At 44.5% G+C, this 15,327-nt stretch overlaps 1 protein-coding gene across 2 annotated transcripts in view; it reads left to right on the top strand.

The window, feature by feature from the left end:
• Positions 1-3,064: 3,064 nt before the first annotated feature.
• The window catches only part of Kitlg (KIT ligand), an 82,951-nt gene continuing 70,688 nt past the window's right edge, over positions 3,065-15,327 (top strand). For both annotated transcript variants that reach the window (XM_059245441.1, XM_059245439.1), the window contains exon 1: positions 3,065-3,262. In XM_059245441.1, the coding sequence (XP_059101424.1) occupies positions 3,248-3,262 (15 nt within the window). In that variant the 5' untranslated portion in view covers positions 3,065-3,247. The remainder of the gene's footprint in view (positions 3,263-15,327) is intronic.

Genomic DNA, 15,327 nt, shown 5'->3' with positions numbered 1-15,327 from the left:
CCATCCAAGCAATCTTTTTTTTTTTTTCTTCTTTTTTTTGGTTTTTCGAGACAGGGTTTCTCTGTGTAGCTTTGCGCCTTTCCTGGATCTCGCTCTGTAGACCAGGTTGGCCTCGAACTCACAGAGATCCACCTGCCTCTGCCTCCCGAGTGCTGGAATTAAAGGCATGCGCCACCACCGCCCGGCAGCAATCTTTTTCTAAACGATTTATTTTTATTCATGTGTATGCGTGTGTAGCTGTGTGTCTGCTGCAGGCGTGTAGGTGCCCATAAGGGTCAGAAGAAGGGGCTGGCTTCTCTGAAGCTGGAGTTACATCCACCTAAGAGTTCTGGGAACCAAACTTGGGGCCTCTGGTAAAGCAGTAAGTGCTTTTAATAAATGAACTGCCTCCCCAGCCCCACAAAATAATGTCAGTAGAGGAAAACACTTGCTAGGCCCCAGATTAAGCATTTCTTTTTACATATTTTACATATTTATATTCACCTGCCCCCACCCTTTTTTTCTTCAATACAGTCTTACTGTGTAGCCCTGACTAGACTGGTACTCACAGAGATCCACCTGCCTCTGGGTCCTAAATGCTGGGATTAAAGGCATGCCCCACCAAGCCCCCTATTGTTAATACTAATTCTTGATAATTTATACGCAAAAAGTTTAAACATCAGTTTGGAATCACTTGTTATATTCTGTTGATCTACTACATTGTTAAATATACTTCTCAGCATATATCAATGTTGTTAACAAGTTCACAATTTTGCAAACCAAACCATGAACCACACTTAAAGTCATCTCAGGGTTCCCTGTGGTTATGAATGTCTGCCTGGCTTTGAACCTTGTAGACAGATTTTACAGTCTGCAGGGGAATCTGAAGGAAAAATCAACCTTCCTCAAAATCATCTCTCATTAGATCTCAATGCAAATTGTAGGGATAAAGCTCTTTTGTACATATATCAGATATTTGGAAGATTCTGTCAGACAAACCAAAGAGATACCGAAGGGCTGCGTTAAGACAAGGATTGCCAAGAGGGACCCCTTACTTTAAAGATTTTCCAGTATGGTTATATTTGGTGCCATTTTATCCTTCTTGCTTTTCTGGTCAAAATGGTTTGTTGCACCTTTCTAGTTGAAAGTGAAATAAAATCAGTTATATAATATTTTCAGCTTTTCTTCTGGTCTCCCCCACCAAAAATTAATCATCTTGTAACCGAAGAAGGATTTACTCTTCTGGCTGCGAGCTCTTAGGAGGATGTGTAGAGATTTACCTCCTCTCTGTTCTCCACAAACTTGCAGATGAGGGAAGCGGACAGGATATTAGCCCCTAAAGTAGCCATGTCTTGGAACCTGTGATTTATGTTTCCTGGCACTTCCGTCAAGAATCCAGGCTGCTGTCAGTGGGGTTCAGATTGCTAAACAATTAGCTTTAAAGTGGAGAGATTATTCCCGATAACCCAGGTAAACCAATGCAATCTCCTAAATCCTTAGAAGTGCCACAGGGAGGCAGACCAGAAGGTAAGAGTCTCCCACAGGAGACTCAGTTTCACATTACTGGCTTTGAAGATAAGGGTGGCTGTGAGTGTCGGAACCTGGGCAGCCTTACAAGCTGGGAAAGGCAAGGAAGTGAATTCTCTCACTCAGCCTGCCCAAAGGAATGTGTCTTGGCAACAGCTGATTTTTCCCTCAACAAAAGGCATTTTGGACTTTTGACCCCCAACACTAAGACCAACGTGTGATGTTTTACACCATTTAATCTGTGTTACATTCTCATAGCTGCAGTAGGCAAGTAGTACAGTGAGTTTGGCATACTCGGTTTGTTTTTTTTTTTTGTTTTGTTTTGTTTTGTTTTGTTTTTTAACAATGGAAACTGAAACAATCAAAGCAAATTTGGAATGCTCCTCTCTTGGGAGAATGGCTGGACTCCTAAATTTATGCAGCATGCTTGCTCCAAGAGATTACGGATGGGGATGCTAGGTTAATATTTTCTTTATAAAAGTAACCAAATTTTTTATTATTCCTCAATTGCGTGTAAAAATATTGAAGTGCTTTTGGAAAATCAAGGACATACTTGTTTGGCATATTTTTTTAAGGCAGTATATCCAAGGTTCTGGATTTAAATCATGTCTCTGTTACTTGGCTATTTGGGAAAATTAACCTCTTGAGGCTGTTTCTTTATCTGTAAAATGGGAAACACACACACACACACACACACACACACACACATGCACGCATGCACTAGGTCCATGGAAAAGATTTAAAGAGATAATTTATGCATAGTTGTTGCACAACACCACGTACGTAATAAACGAGTCATCGTATGGCGGTGTTAGCTATTACTATGACCGTTTGCATTATTGTTGCGATTTTACAAACTTTCCTGACTAAAAAGTGGACCTTTCAAAACCCTTGTTGTGAGGGACAGCTCGCACATTTAGTAACTTCTTTCAATTTTGTTTTCTACAGGCACTGGAGTAAACTCTTGAAAACAACATCTCCCTTAGTAACATTTAACCCTGAGTCATTCATTTTCTCACTAAAGTAACTGAGGAGAGAGAAAAAAAAGAAAGAAAGAAAAGAAGACTAGTTAAGACTATGGCTAAACCACAGATTGTAATTAAACTTTTTTTTTTTGTTGGTTCTCTTATTTTGTTGCGGGGCGGGGAAAGTCTCTGCTGCGAACCAGGTGAAGTCTGCCGCGCAGCGCCGCTTCACTCTATCAGACAGAGCTGGGACCCTCTCCGGAGCACGAGGTGCAACCACGGTCCCCAAGGTCCCCCCGGCGGTGGTGCGAGCTGAGCCTGCTGCAGAGCTGAGCCCCGCGCTGCGCCGGCGACCGCTGCAGGTTGTTCAGCTGTGTCCGAGACGCCCCGCGCCCCAGTGGACTCTGGCCAGTCCCCAGGCCGGGGACGCACGAGGCCCGATCTGTCCAACCTCTGGGACGATCCCCGCCCTCCTGCGCGGGCGGTTCGCCTCCAGGAGGCTCCGGAAGGGAAGGAGGCGTGTCCGGAGCGGGCGGGCGAGCAGGAGCTGTATAAAAAGCCCTGGCGGCGCAGCAGCCCGGGCTTCACTTGCTGCCTGTCACTGGGACCGGGAGTGCTGCAGGAAAGCAAACGGCCGAGGACAGGGCTCTGCGCTCGGGCTACCCAATGCTGGGACTATCTGCAGCCGCTGCTCGTGCAATATGCTGGAGCTCCAGAACAGCTAAACGGAGTCGCCACACCGCTGCCTGGGCTGGATCGCAGCGCTGCCTTTCCTTATGAAGAAGACACAAGTGAGTAGGGGCACGCCCGGGAGGAGCCCGAAAGGCTTTCCAAGAAAATCGCGCCCGGAGCCCCAGGGAGCCCGGCGCGCCCTGGGACCGGCAGCCGGGCCATGTGGGGCTGCGCCCGCCGGGTGAGCCAGGAAGGTGCGGGGGAGGCAGGCGTGGTGTGCGAGCCCGAGCCTCCCTGCTCTGGGGTGTGTGTGTGTGTGTTTAGAGAGAGGGGGATGAGCCCGGGAGCTGGGGAGCGCCACGGGTGAGAGGGAGCGGGTGGCAAGTTTGCAGCCGCCGCCGCAGCGAAGTTTGGAGCTGTCAGTCGCAAACCCGCAGCTTGCAGGCTTCGCTCTTCGGCCTGGGAGTTCGAGTTCTCACCGGGGAAGGCTTGTTTTTGCACGGGAGGTCTTTCCCCGTGGATTCGGGGAGATTATGAAACAGCTTCCCACGCGCCACCCTCGCTCGCTCGCTCGCTCGCGCAGTCAGATTTATCTGTGCGGTCCCCAGGTGGGCGCGGGACGCGGTGCGGACGCGGGTGCAGCCGCTGGAATGGAGCCAAGCCAGAGCTCCTAGGCGGTAGCGCCAGGCGGGGTGCAGAACCTGCCCGGCAGGCGGGGAAAACTTGGCAGCCTGAGAAGTCGGCCGGGTTCACAGCTCTGGGTGGGCCCTCCAGAAAGCTCTAGATGGAGTAGTAGTACTTCCACACTGCATGACGCCCTCTTCCATTACAAAACAGTCAAAGTTCTTCTTTTTTTTTCTTTTTTTCTTCTAAATGTGCACCTCCTAAGGATAGTTATTGAGATAATGCCCAGGGTCGCTAAATTGCGCTTTATGCATAAAACATTGCCCGGGGGTACAATTATGTCTTTTCTTCGTTGACGCACATATCTGGCTCGGGGTTATAAAGAGCCACTGTAGTATTCTTCTCTATAGTTCCTTTTACCCTCGCGGTTGCTACCTCTTCATGGTTCTTCCTTTCCGAATTGTTCTGTTAGCTACAGCAGGTTGGATAAAGCGTCTCTTTCACATCCTTCCCGTCCCCTCCCTCCCCTATTCTGTGAGTGATCGCAATTTCTGAAATGTATGGAAGGGGATGAGATTTGAGGGCTTGTACTCCTCTTCAGCTTTGAGGAAGGCATCCGTGTATTGCAAGTAATTAATTAAATTACTCATATGACGTCTTGTTTTAAATAGATATCTAGGCTTGGAGAGGAACCCATTAGGAACCAGCAAGAATAAAGCACCTTTCTCTGGTTTGGAAAGGGATGGGGAGGGAGCATGACCAGGCATACTGGAGGTGTTTTCCTTAGAACACTCTCCCTGACTCAATGAGGTTGGGGGAGAAATGGAAGGCAGGTACCCACCCCTGCATGCAGGTTAGTTTTTACCCAAGGCATCACACCTAAGATCACTATAGTATGCTCTTGAGATGCGGATGGTAACGATTCCTGCAACAAAGAAAAGTTTTGCATTGGCTGCATCGCGTGTATGTGCTTTCCTCTTTGTGGAATGATAAACAAGGGTGGGGTACCTATTTCTTTTTTATAATAGCATCTGCTTACATGAATAATGGTGGCGGCCCTGAGTGGAGCAGCCTCTGATTCAGGAAGAGAGCCCAGACCTTCTTATTTAAACAAGAAAACAGGAGGCAGACAAGGTTAATGTCCAACACGCCAAAGCCCAGCAATGTGGCTATGGAGTCACTTTGAGAGGCGGTAGGATTGATGATCCTTGCACCCTCTTTGCAAAACGAAGTGCGAGCTTTGTAATCTCCTTTCTCGCTTTGATTAAATGGCTGTGTAAATAGGATTACATGGAATAATTCCATTGAAAACTAGAAAGAGGTAGGTCCAGCCTGCAATGCTGTGGCAGTGGCATGGGTGACTCTGTGCTGTGCCGGCCAGAGATAGTTGAGACAACTTAAGTATTTTAGAAATGTGACCTGTTTGGACCAAGTTAAAGTGCAGGCCCTTTGGGGGGAACTTGCCGCTGATAAAGGGTTTGTAGGCAAAAAGAGGGCAGCGCTCTCATTGAATGAAGGCATTCATTGTCTCGACTCTAATGACCTTCAAGGTTTCCTTTAAGGATACTTCTAGCAATTCACATTCTTGTCCCTGAAAAAGAGAACACTGGACATAACACCCAAATCAATAAAATAATCCGTGGCAATGAACGAGGGGATGAGATTCGCTTTCCTGTTATCAGGTCTCCTAATCTAAGAGTTGTAAAGAGATGGTCTGCACAACCATCTCTGCATGTGCAGAGCATGAGGTAAGGGAAATGGACACTAAGAAAGATACGGGCTTTTTTTTTTCCTTTTCAATTTGATGTTATCTTTGCCGGGGAGGAAAATCTACTTTAATTAGTCTGCTGTAAATGTGGGAACAGTACCAACTTCCGTTATAACGCCTTGTTCAGTGTGCTCTCGTTACCCAATAAGTGAAAAAGAATTTACTGGTAATATTTTTAAAGGGTTTTGAATTAAAGAATAGAGCATTGCAGGAATCATGGGGACACCAGGCATTTTGAGCCTTCAGTCAAGCTAAATAAGTGTGAAAATTCCATCAGCAGCCACTTGGGGCTTGATGGATGACTCTTTGATTTACTTAGTACCAGTGATAGACTTCAGGATTTGGAAAATAAGTACACACAGCAGTCATGCTGAGCCGTCGGGACAATAAATTATGTCTTGTGTCTGCAATGAAGAATGTGTTTTGTATTTTTGAGATTTCTCTTTCTCTTGCCCCCCCCCATAGAGCAAGAATTTACAGTATCTAAAGAAAACTGTGACTCTCACTTAGAAACAGTATCCCTCTCAATAATAAGCAGCTATTTTTAAAAACACAAGACTCTAATACATTGCATTACAATGGAGAGGCCATGTTGCAGCGCCATTGGTGTGGTCAACATACTGTGTTCATGTTTATGTCTGTTATGCTTACGTCTTAGTGTCCCCTACAGGTTCCCATAGCTTATTGTGAGTGCTGTCAACGTCAGAAGTACCGAGACCGGAAAGATTTGTCTTGAAAACAATGCAGAAAGGTCTATTTTAGGAACACTGAAGCACTCACGGAGGCAACAAATAGAATTTTAGCTTTGACTGTACTAAAAAATACCTTTTTTTTTTTTCTTTTTTTGGTCTATGAAATATTTGTCACGTGGGTGACAGCGGCAATTACAATCTAGAAAAATTAACATATTTGTGAAAAGAGCATTTTAAAATCTTGTCCTTGCTGTCGCTCCGTTTGCTGTGGGTGCTTCCAGTAGGCCTAATTTATGTAGCTTTTAATTGATACGTTGTGCCAAGACTTCGAGACTCAAGTGCTAAGTCGATTACATTTAACATAAAACAGGGAAAATAACCATATGGAAATCTGAAAGCCGGTGCCAAACCAATTAAAATTGCTAAATTTTATTTATGTCTTAACTGCTGATGTGAAGATAGCAAATTGTGAGCGAACGTTTGTTCTTTAATGACAGATGATTGAGATCTTACCGCCACCTTAGGTAACATTTAAAAATAAAATCCCTGCCAAAATAACTAGTCTTTCAGCTTTGGAAGCTTTCTTTCATGTTCCCTTTCCGCTCTCTCCCTGTTGGTGGAGCACCTAAAATACAGTTAGTGGGAGGACTCTAGCCTGGGAAGACTTAGGCTTCAATTCCCGTTTTACCACTCGTGAGACAAATGACCTTAGGCAAGAGGCATCTTGGGATTTCCGTTTTGTAATCCGTGCGATGTTAGTAAAGTAGTTATAAAGATGTTTCTCAGATGGTGGCTGAAAGGACTAAAGAGGGGGTAAACAGCCTCTGTCCTGAACAGTAGCTCACTGTAACTACAGTCTGAAACGCATTCCTGAGAAGGGAATTGCCCTCCCACCGACTTAAAATGACCCCTCAGGAGTAACGCGCGGAGAGCAAGCTTTTCTAAATCTGGATCCTTTAATTCAGTGCTTAGCCTTCTTTACAAGCTGCCTTCTGATTATCAGTTGTCCTTAACACAGGCTAAACTAGGAATGCGCCGAAAGGAGGGTGGTGGTGGTGGTTTGTGGACCTGTGGATGGGAAGCTCTCTAAAGTGACTGAGAGATCTAGGGTGGGAAACAGAAGTGGGAGCATTCTTCTGATTTACTTTCCAGTCTGTCTACTTGTGCCAAGTTCATCATCTGTGGTTCTGAGGGTCTGTCTTCCTTAAGACTACGAAGAACTGGTCAGCTCCCATCCATGCTGTTATAATTGCTTTTCTCGGTGAGGATGTACATTCGTTTCTTCTTTATTGTCATAGCCAGGCAAGGATCTGTGATATTTCCCCCTACTACCCAAGTTTGGGGACCTCCCCCCTCCATCTGTAAATCGTGGAGAGGCATTGGGTATATAAATCTCCGAGTAGAGATCTGTTATCTATTCAAGTACGTGAATCACCAGCAGCTGCAGGAATTCTGTGTTTGGTCTTAGTCACCTGTGTGGTGAGAGAGGACACCTGGATGAGATGCTTGAGCAGTGCTCCACACTCAGGGCTGTGGTGTACAGTCCCTGCTTCGTGGAAACCATTTGACTCCAGCCTTGCTGATTTACAGATGCAGAAAGATGTTTTGCCTTTTGACTTAATTATGGGCATACTGAAAACTGTTTACCGGGACTGGGACTGGTATTATTATTATCCTTCCCTACCTATTTCTGTCTATCCAGAAAAAAAAAGAAGGTGGGGTGCTTTTCATATAATTAGGCCTTCTGGTTGTTCTTCTTCTTGTTGTTGTTCTTTTTTTTTTTTCTTTCTGAAAGCATGGTGTGTGTCATCCAAGGGAAGACTGTTGCGTTTCCTGTGTCCTTTGGCTGTATTTTACTGATAGTTTCTAGGCTGACAAACTGGCTTGGCTATTAGGGGACTGTATTCTTTTCTTTTTTAAAATTTATTTCTACTTCATGGGCATTGGTGTTTTGGCTGCATGTAAGTCTGTGTGGGGGTGTCAGATCCCCTAGAACTGGAGTTACAGACAGTTGTGAGCTGCCATGTGGGTGCTGGGAATTGAACCTGGGTCCTTTGGAAGAGCAGCCAGTGCTCTTAACCATTGAGCCATCTCTCCAGCCCTTGGGTTCTTTTCTTAACCTGAATTCCGAGTTGTGTGACTTTGGGAAATTATTTGGACCTCTCTGAGCCTGTTTCCTCCACTGAAAGAAGGAAAAGTAGGACTGATTTTTTTTCTAAGTGCCGCTGCTTCTAAAAAATCTTTCTCTTCTAAAATACTTCTAAGAGGGAAGTTTGAACCAGATGGCACAGGAGCTTCCTTTAGTTCCGAGATTTATGTGGCCATCGCTTCAGCGTGAATACAGCGTGTTGCCATTGGTTTAGGATGATGCGCCGGCTGATGGGGAGACAGTAAGATTTAAGTTTAGACTGTTGTTCTTTAGGAATTTCACCTACTGCTAGTTATTTCTCTAAAACAAAGATGATATTTCTAATTGAGGAAGACCTCCACTTTCCTTCAATCTTCTGAGTTCTCTGAGTGAGGAAGAATCCTAAACAGTCATACAGCCCCACGACATACATACGTTTTCTGAGACACTGCTTCCCCATGTCTTCCTGCCAGGCTCCCACATCTGTATGGGGTGAAAATAGACAAATCTGGTGATGTGACAGGAAACAGGAGTAGAGAGAATCAGAGGGAGGGGCTGTGCATTTTGTTCTGTGTCTAGATGCGTGACCTTGGACAAGTCACTGAGTCTCAATATCCCTGAATAGCATCCATACTGAGAAGACGACAGTATCTGAGGCCACAGAAATGGACAGAGCTGGGAGCCGTGGGGGAAGGCTAGCTCTGTAGTAATGTTTGCCAAGTCCCTGCTTGCCTCAGCATTTACCAGAGCGCCTCTAAAGCAATCCCCGTCCACCTCACTTCCTTGGCTGGACGCAGGGCTGGCAACCAATTTTCTTGAGATGTCAGAAGCCACAGCTCTCCTTGTTGACATCAGAATATTTAAAAGCCAGCTGGACCTTCCTGCAGCCAAGAGACTAGAGATTCCTCTGAACAATTGTGCCATGGCCATGGCAATAATGCTCAATTCTGAGTGCTGCCAGAGAGTAATGAGTTGCCTATTAAAAGAAAGTTCACAATTGAGGCAATACTCCAGACTATTAAAAAACAAAAGACAGCAGTAGCGGTCTTTTGGTTATCTGGATGCAGATTGAGTACTTGACTCTGCACCTGTAACTGTTGGTTATGCTTGGCTCTCTTGAGAGCTGTAGATTAGAGGCTGGTTTTGTTGGGAGGGGAGCGATTAGGTGGCCTTTGTGTGTGTCTGTGTGTGTGTTCTCTGTACACAGACGGCAGCTGGAACATCTCCTAGATGCCTTGTGAAGAATGCCTTTGCTCTCTAGGGTGACCATGAAAAAGGGTGTGAAAAGACCACAGGGAAACCCATCCATCCACAGTAGCCACTTACAAAAGCAAGGCTAGGTCATCTTTACAGAAAGGGCATCTCTGGTGTGTAACTGTGTCGTTGTGTAAACCTTGGAGGGAAGAGCGCAGCATGGCCTGGAGTGGGGGCGGATTGATTTGGGGGGGGGGGTTGCTTTGTACACACATAATTGTGTTGCTACCAGAAGTTCATCTTAGGAACAAAAGCCCCATGGGTGCTTAGAACGTCTTCTTTTTCACCTTGATATACATAAAATCTCTGAAGCAAATGACCTTTTCCATTTCAGTGTGCTTACTAAAATTCCAGGGTGAATCACATCTCATTACTGGCTTGTGTGTGTTAGACAAGATGGCTGTCAACACTCAAAACTGTATAGTGGTTGATGCATGTGGAGGGTCCCTAGGTACTCTACTGTGATGAGCTTTCTGTTGTATTCTGGGATGCCCTCCCCCACCAGCAATCACCTTGTGAGAACAGACCAATTCCTGGGTTTCAAAGAAGAGCATTAGTAGACAAAACATGCTTTTTTCTAAAGGTCTTGCTGCCTCCTGAGATCTGTCCTGTGCGCGTACTGTGTGTTAAATTGTTAAAACTCAACTCACCACCGAAAGTTAGCTGGATGAGCCTTGGGAAGGGAGAGTAGAGATGCTTTCATATAAACTAGTTTATAATACGATCTAGAAAACCCAAGACCAAGGATTGCAAAACAAACCCCAGGAGTCATATGCAGAGCCATTATTTATGCTTCTATATAAACTCACACTTTAGCACTTAATGAAATAATAAACACAGGAGGCCTTTCCAGTGTTCACAACCAGCTCAAATCTCTGTGGTTGCCTTCGCCTGGATCTGTGACACTATTCAAAAGCTTATGTTTTGTAGACCTCATGGAAGACCTTTGGTGCGTTCTCCTAGGTGGAGCACTCAGCCTATCACACAGGTCTCTTCTGTCGTAAGTTGTAACTGTGCAGAGGAAGACCTGATGCATTTTGTTTCCAGGTAGTCTGCCCTAGGGGCTGGACTGCAGAGTCGTAAGGGGGCTAGGCAACGTTCATGAGCAATAAAAAGGAGATGGTTAACATGAAGTTTTTCATATTTAGATGAAATTAATTTTGTGTAGAAATACAATTTGCATAGTTTTTCTATTTTTGTAACAAATTAGAAGGTTTTTTTTTTTCATTTAAGATCTTCCAAGGAGAGTGTTTTAAACCTTTTGTATATGTTTATAATGTCTAAAAGCCTCAGTAAACTATACCCTAACACGACTTAGAAAACAGTAGAAACCTCTTTTCCACTTTTAGAATTGTGTTTGGTAACTTACTAAGCTACAGCGTTTTATTTCATGTTAATGTCCATTTCACTGTGAAGAATTTTAATTAAAAAAATCAGAAATAGTTTCTAATACTTAAAGCTAGTTTTGAAATCTACCATTCACAATTAGAGGACTCTCAGTCCTTCATATGCTTCAACATTTTAAACAATTAGACTTTTTTGTTTGTTTGTTTGTTTGTTTTCAAGACAGGGTTTCTCTGTGGAGTTTTGGTGTCTGTCCTGGATCTCACTCTATAGACCGGGCTGGCCTTGAACTCATAGAGATTTGCCTGGTTCTGCCTCTAGAGTGCTGGGATTAAAGGCGTGCGCCACCACTCCCCGGGCAACAGTTAGACTTTTAAATGCAAAGCTGATTTGCCCACTTATTGTTTGTACTTCTGTGCACATGCCCACATAGGAATAACCTAGCTTGAAGGATTGAAATTTGCTACAATCCATGTAAAGTATTAAAATGGGAAGCTATTTTTAAGTTCCCACCATTGTTTTATAGAATTGAACTATTCTGGTCATGAAACATGGCAAAATGGTGCTCAGCAGAAAGTAGTTCCAAAATCATTAATTCATTCCTTTAACTTTTCTTCTGGGAGGTAGGTGTGATTTCTTTTTCAGTTTCATTCTGCAGGTGGGGAAACTAAAAGAAGCATTGCCTCAGGGAATTTGTGATATACTGCCACTGCTGTCCCCCAAAGAGATGGCATGTCACTCCATGAGTACGTTAGTGTGACCGATTTATTACTTTGGAGATAGAAATTCTGTTTACTGGAACACCGAATAGAAAGCAAAAGTGATTCAGAGTGTGAGAGCAGCTGCCAGGAACAGAATTCGGGCAGAAAGTCATAGTTCCTGATGCCTACAAGAGTGGCTTGGGGTAGATGCTCCCATCCATACACAGTGAAATACATGCGTGTCTGATTACAATGAAATACATGCATGTCTGATTCGGATTGTTGACCGTTGGTACAACTGTTTGCAAGCTTTTCTTCTGTACAAAATTACTAACTTAAAAAAACAAAGTTACCCGTTTCATGTGCAGATAACTCCAGAGGCTACTTTGTCCATCACTGACAGCAATCATTTCAGTGAGTAGGCAATTCGTTTGTTGCGAAGGCCCGTATCCTCTATTACTAGAGACCACATGAGTGAACAGGCCCATATCCTTTATTACTAGAGACCACATGAGTGAATAGAGCGGAGGATGAACTACCTCCTCATTTTCATCACCTACTGGCTTTGTGACCCTCCATCCATTGTTTTCTTTCTGTGTTTTACTTTCCCCCTATTTAAATGGGCAGAAGTAACTACAAGGTAGGTGTATTCATGGGAGGATCACGTGATAGACTATCAGCTGTCCTAGCAACTGGCACTTGACATAGTACCGTTTCTGTGAAGGGTACCCAAAAGAGGTGCTGCCTAAGAAGTGGAAGAGCAGTTTATTGAGCAAGGAAAATAAGACTAGTTATTAAGTTAGCCTATGCTGAACTTACCATGAGGGAGACACTGAGCCACAAACTACACAAGATTTTCAAGCAAAAGTATTTGGAAGTACATAATACAAGGATGTGATGACACCCACCTCTCCCCAGCCCCTGCCTTTTGCCACTCCTGAGACTTTCAAAATAAATAAAAAGTTCAGAAAGATTCAGAAGATTTGCCTGGGATTAACAGGGAAAGAATGCAAGGAAGTCTCCAGGTTTAGAACAGGAAGCCACACCTATTAGGTTCTAAAGACTAGATCCCTCTTAATCACTGACATGTCACACACCCATATTTACACACATGCTTAGAGATACCGCCTGTGCTATAAGTGCTGTGTTTCCCCTAGGCAGGGTGCTGAGGGCCTGATGTCCAAGCGCAGTGCTGTTAAAAGTAGTAGAGCCTTTACCAGGTGGACCTAGAGAATGGAAGCTAGATCGTTTAGTACCAGCTCTTGAAGTTTTGCTTTCAGATAACCATAAAGTGAACAGGCTTCAGCCACGCCACCATGCCACCATGATACACGGTGCTACTGCAGCCCCAAAGCAAGGAGGCCACATGACCATGTGTTGGTCTTGGAAACTACAAGCCCAAAGGAACCCTGTTTCCTGAAAAGTTGATCATCTCAATTTCTACCCCACTTGTAAGGTGTGAGTGGCTACTACAAATCCTCCCCTCCTCCTCTTCCTCCCCTCCCCCTTCTTCTCCTCTTCCCCCCCCCCCCATATCTTTTTGAACCAGGGAACCTGAGAGCAGGCAAAGTTGAGTTCCAGTGAAGGGGAAAATTTGCTTTGATTCCAGCTCCTCAGTGCTGTCTGTAAGTGTCAATGGTTATGTTTGAACAGTGCCCTACAAGTCAGGGAGCCTGACTTCATAGGCAGCTCTCCAACCCCCCATTTCCGGAGCTCTCAAATGGAAGCTCCATACCCAAGCCTTCTGTCTATTGTAGGGGAGACCCTTTGTAAACTGTAAAAATGCCATTTTATTTGATGGATTTGGTATCTTTCAAAAAAGTAGTACTTGAAAGGCAGAGAGCAGGTTTTTAAATATTTTTAAATTATGCTTCTAGATAACTCATTGGAGAAAGGGGGTGCTGTAGAGATTATGTTTATCAGTTTGCTCTGACTCTGTCTCCATGCTATTTTTTTTTTTAAGACAATCTTAAATGGTCACAATCAGATAAGGAAACTCTTTCATTCAAATGCCTTTTATGATTATGTCTGGGTTTTAAGTCTGTAATTCATTTGTGTTGTGTTCTTTACTTTAGGATTCCTTACTTATTCAGCAAAGACCACAACACAATTAATTTAAGAGATTTAAAACCTGGCACCAGGACTACCAGCCTGCGCCACTGTGCCTGGCTTTTTATGTGGGGATCAGAACTCAGGTCCTCATGCTTTTTTTGTTTGTTTGTTTTATTTTTTCGAGACAGGGTTTCTCTGTGTAGCTTTGCGCCTTTCCTGGAACTCACTTGGTAGCCCAGGCTGGCCTCGAACTCACAGAGATCCGCCTGCCTCTGCCTCCCGAGTGCTGGAATTAAAGGCATGCGCCACCACTGCCCAGCAGGTCCTCATGCTTACATAACAAGTGCTATACTGCCTGAGCTTCCACCTCAGCCCAAAGTGATACAGAGTTTCTCGCCTGGCACTCAGAGATCCACCTGCTCTGCCTCTCGGATGCTAGGATTAAAGGCTTTCGCCATCAGATAACTTTTTTTACAGACAGTTGTTCTAGCATCCTTAGTAACAGTATCACCATGTAACTAATTGCTTCTTCCTAGTGTGGTTCCTGGTGAGCAGATGCTCAGCCAAACGGACTGTGGCAGAAGGTCTGCTCTTTCATATAAGCTCCCTGCCTCAGTTTCCCCATTTGTCAAATAGGGTGAGGGGACATTTCTCCTAGGAGACTATGAAGACTGAAAGAAGTAGCTCACAGAAAGCACTTGGGGCCAGTGCCTGGTTAAAAAAAAAAAAAAAAAAAAAAAAAAAAAAAGGAAGCCCTGAATAAACACCCAGGGGAGTCATTATATTAGCTCGAAGAAAATGGGAACTTAGTGTCCATCTGTAGTGATGGCTCATTTCCTACAGAGAGCAATTGTTAAACCCAGACTGTAGGGGTGCATGGGAAGACTAGAAGCGTTTATCCAGTCTCAAGAAGAGTTTACCAAGAGCAAAGTTCCTTTTCTGTCCCGTGTTCAAGGCCACAGAACTCATCAGTGGTGGGCTGGCCCATGAACCAGGAGGTCTGTATCCAAAGTTCACGTCCGTAAGCCTGGTGCCTAAAACTGGGGGTGGTGGTGGAGGCTGCCCAGTGTTAACCTTTTCCCATTTTTGATTCAGGGGGTGATTCCCTGCTGTCTTTTATTTGAGAGATGTCAGTTTTAGCATCTGAAGAAATCCACCTAATTGTTGAGGGAAAGTGGGAAGAGGGTATCTTTTGTGTTAAAAGCACCTCAGTTTTACTTCTGGCTCTAACTCTGGGTTGCTGTGGGGTCTTAGGCAATGTATTTAACTTTGTTTAACCTTTGTGTAACCTTAGGCAAAATGGAAAGAGGAGACTTTGTAGTTTCCCTTTCGACCCCCCTCCTTGTTTGTTTTTTCTACCCCCTTCCCTTGTTCTGTCCCTCTCTTACCCCCCCAACCCCCCTTTAAGTTTAGAAATGACATGTATGTGATGAACTGTCTCAGAATTGTTCTAGGATAAGTATTTGCAGAGCTGGGGACGTAGAACTCAGTGGTGGACTGCTAGCCTAGCCTGTGGAAGACCCTAGTTGTATCCCTAGCCACAAACATGCCAACAGAAAGAAATCTTTCAGAGTTAACATGCTTCCTACGATAGTGTTGGCTGGCAAATTCTGTATTTGTC

Source organism: Peromyscus eremicus, chromosome 18 (genome assembly GCF_949786415.1).
Source record: "Peromyscus eremicus chromosome 18, PerEre_H2_v1, whole genome shotgun sequence".
NCBI lineage: Eukaryota > Metazoa > Chordata > Mammalia > Rodentia > Cricetidae > Peromyscus > Peromyscus eremicus.
The sequence above is the reverse complement of the archived record's forward strand: the minus strand, read 5'-3'. Positions and strand labels throughout refer to the sequence as shown.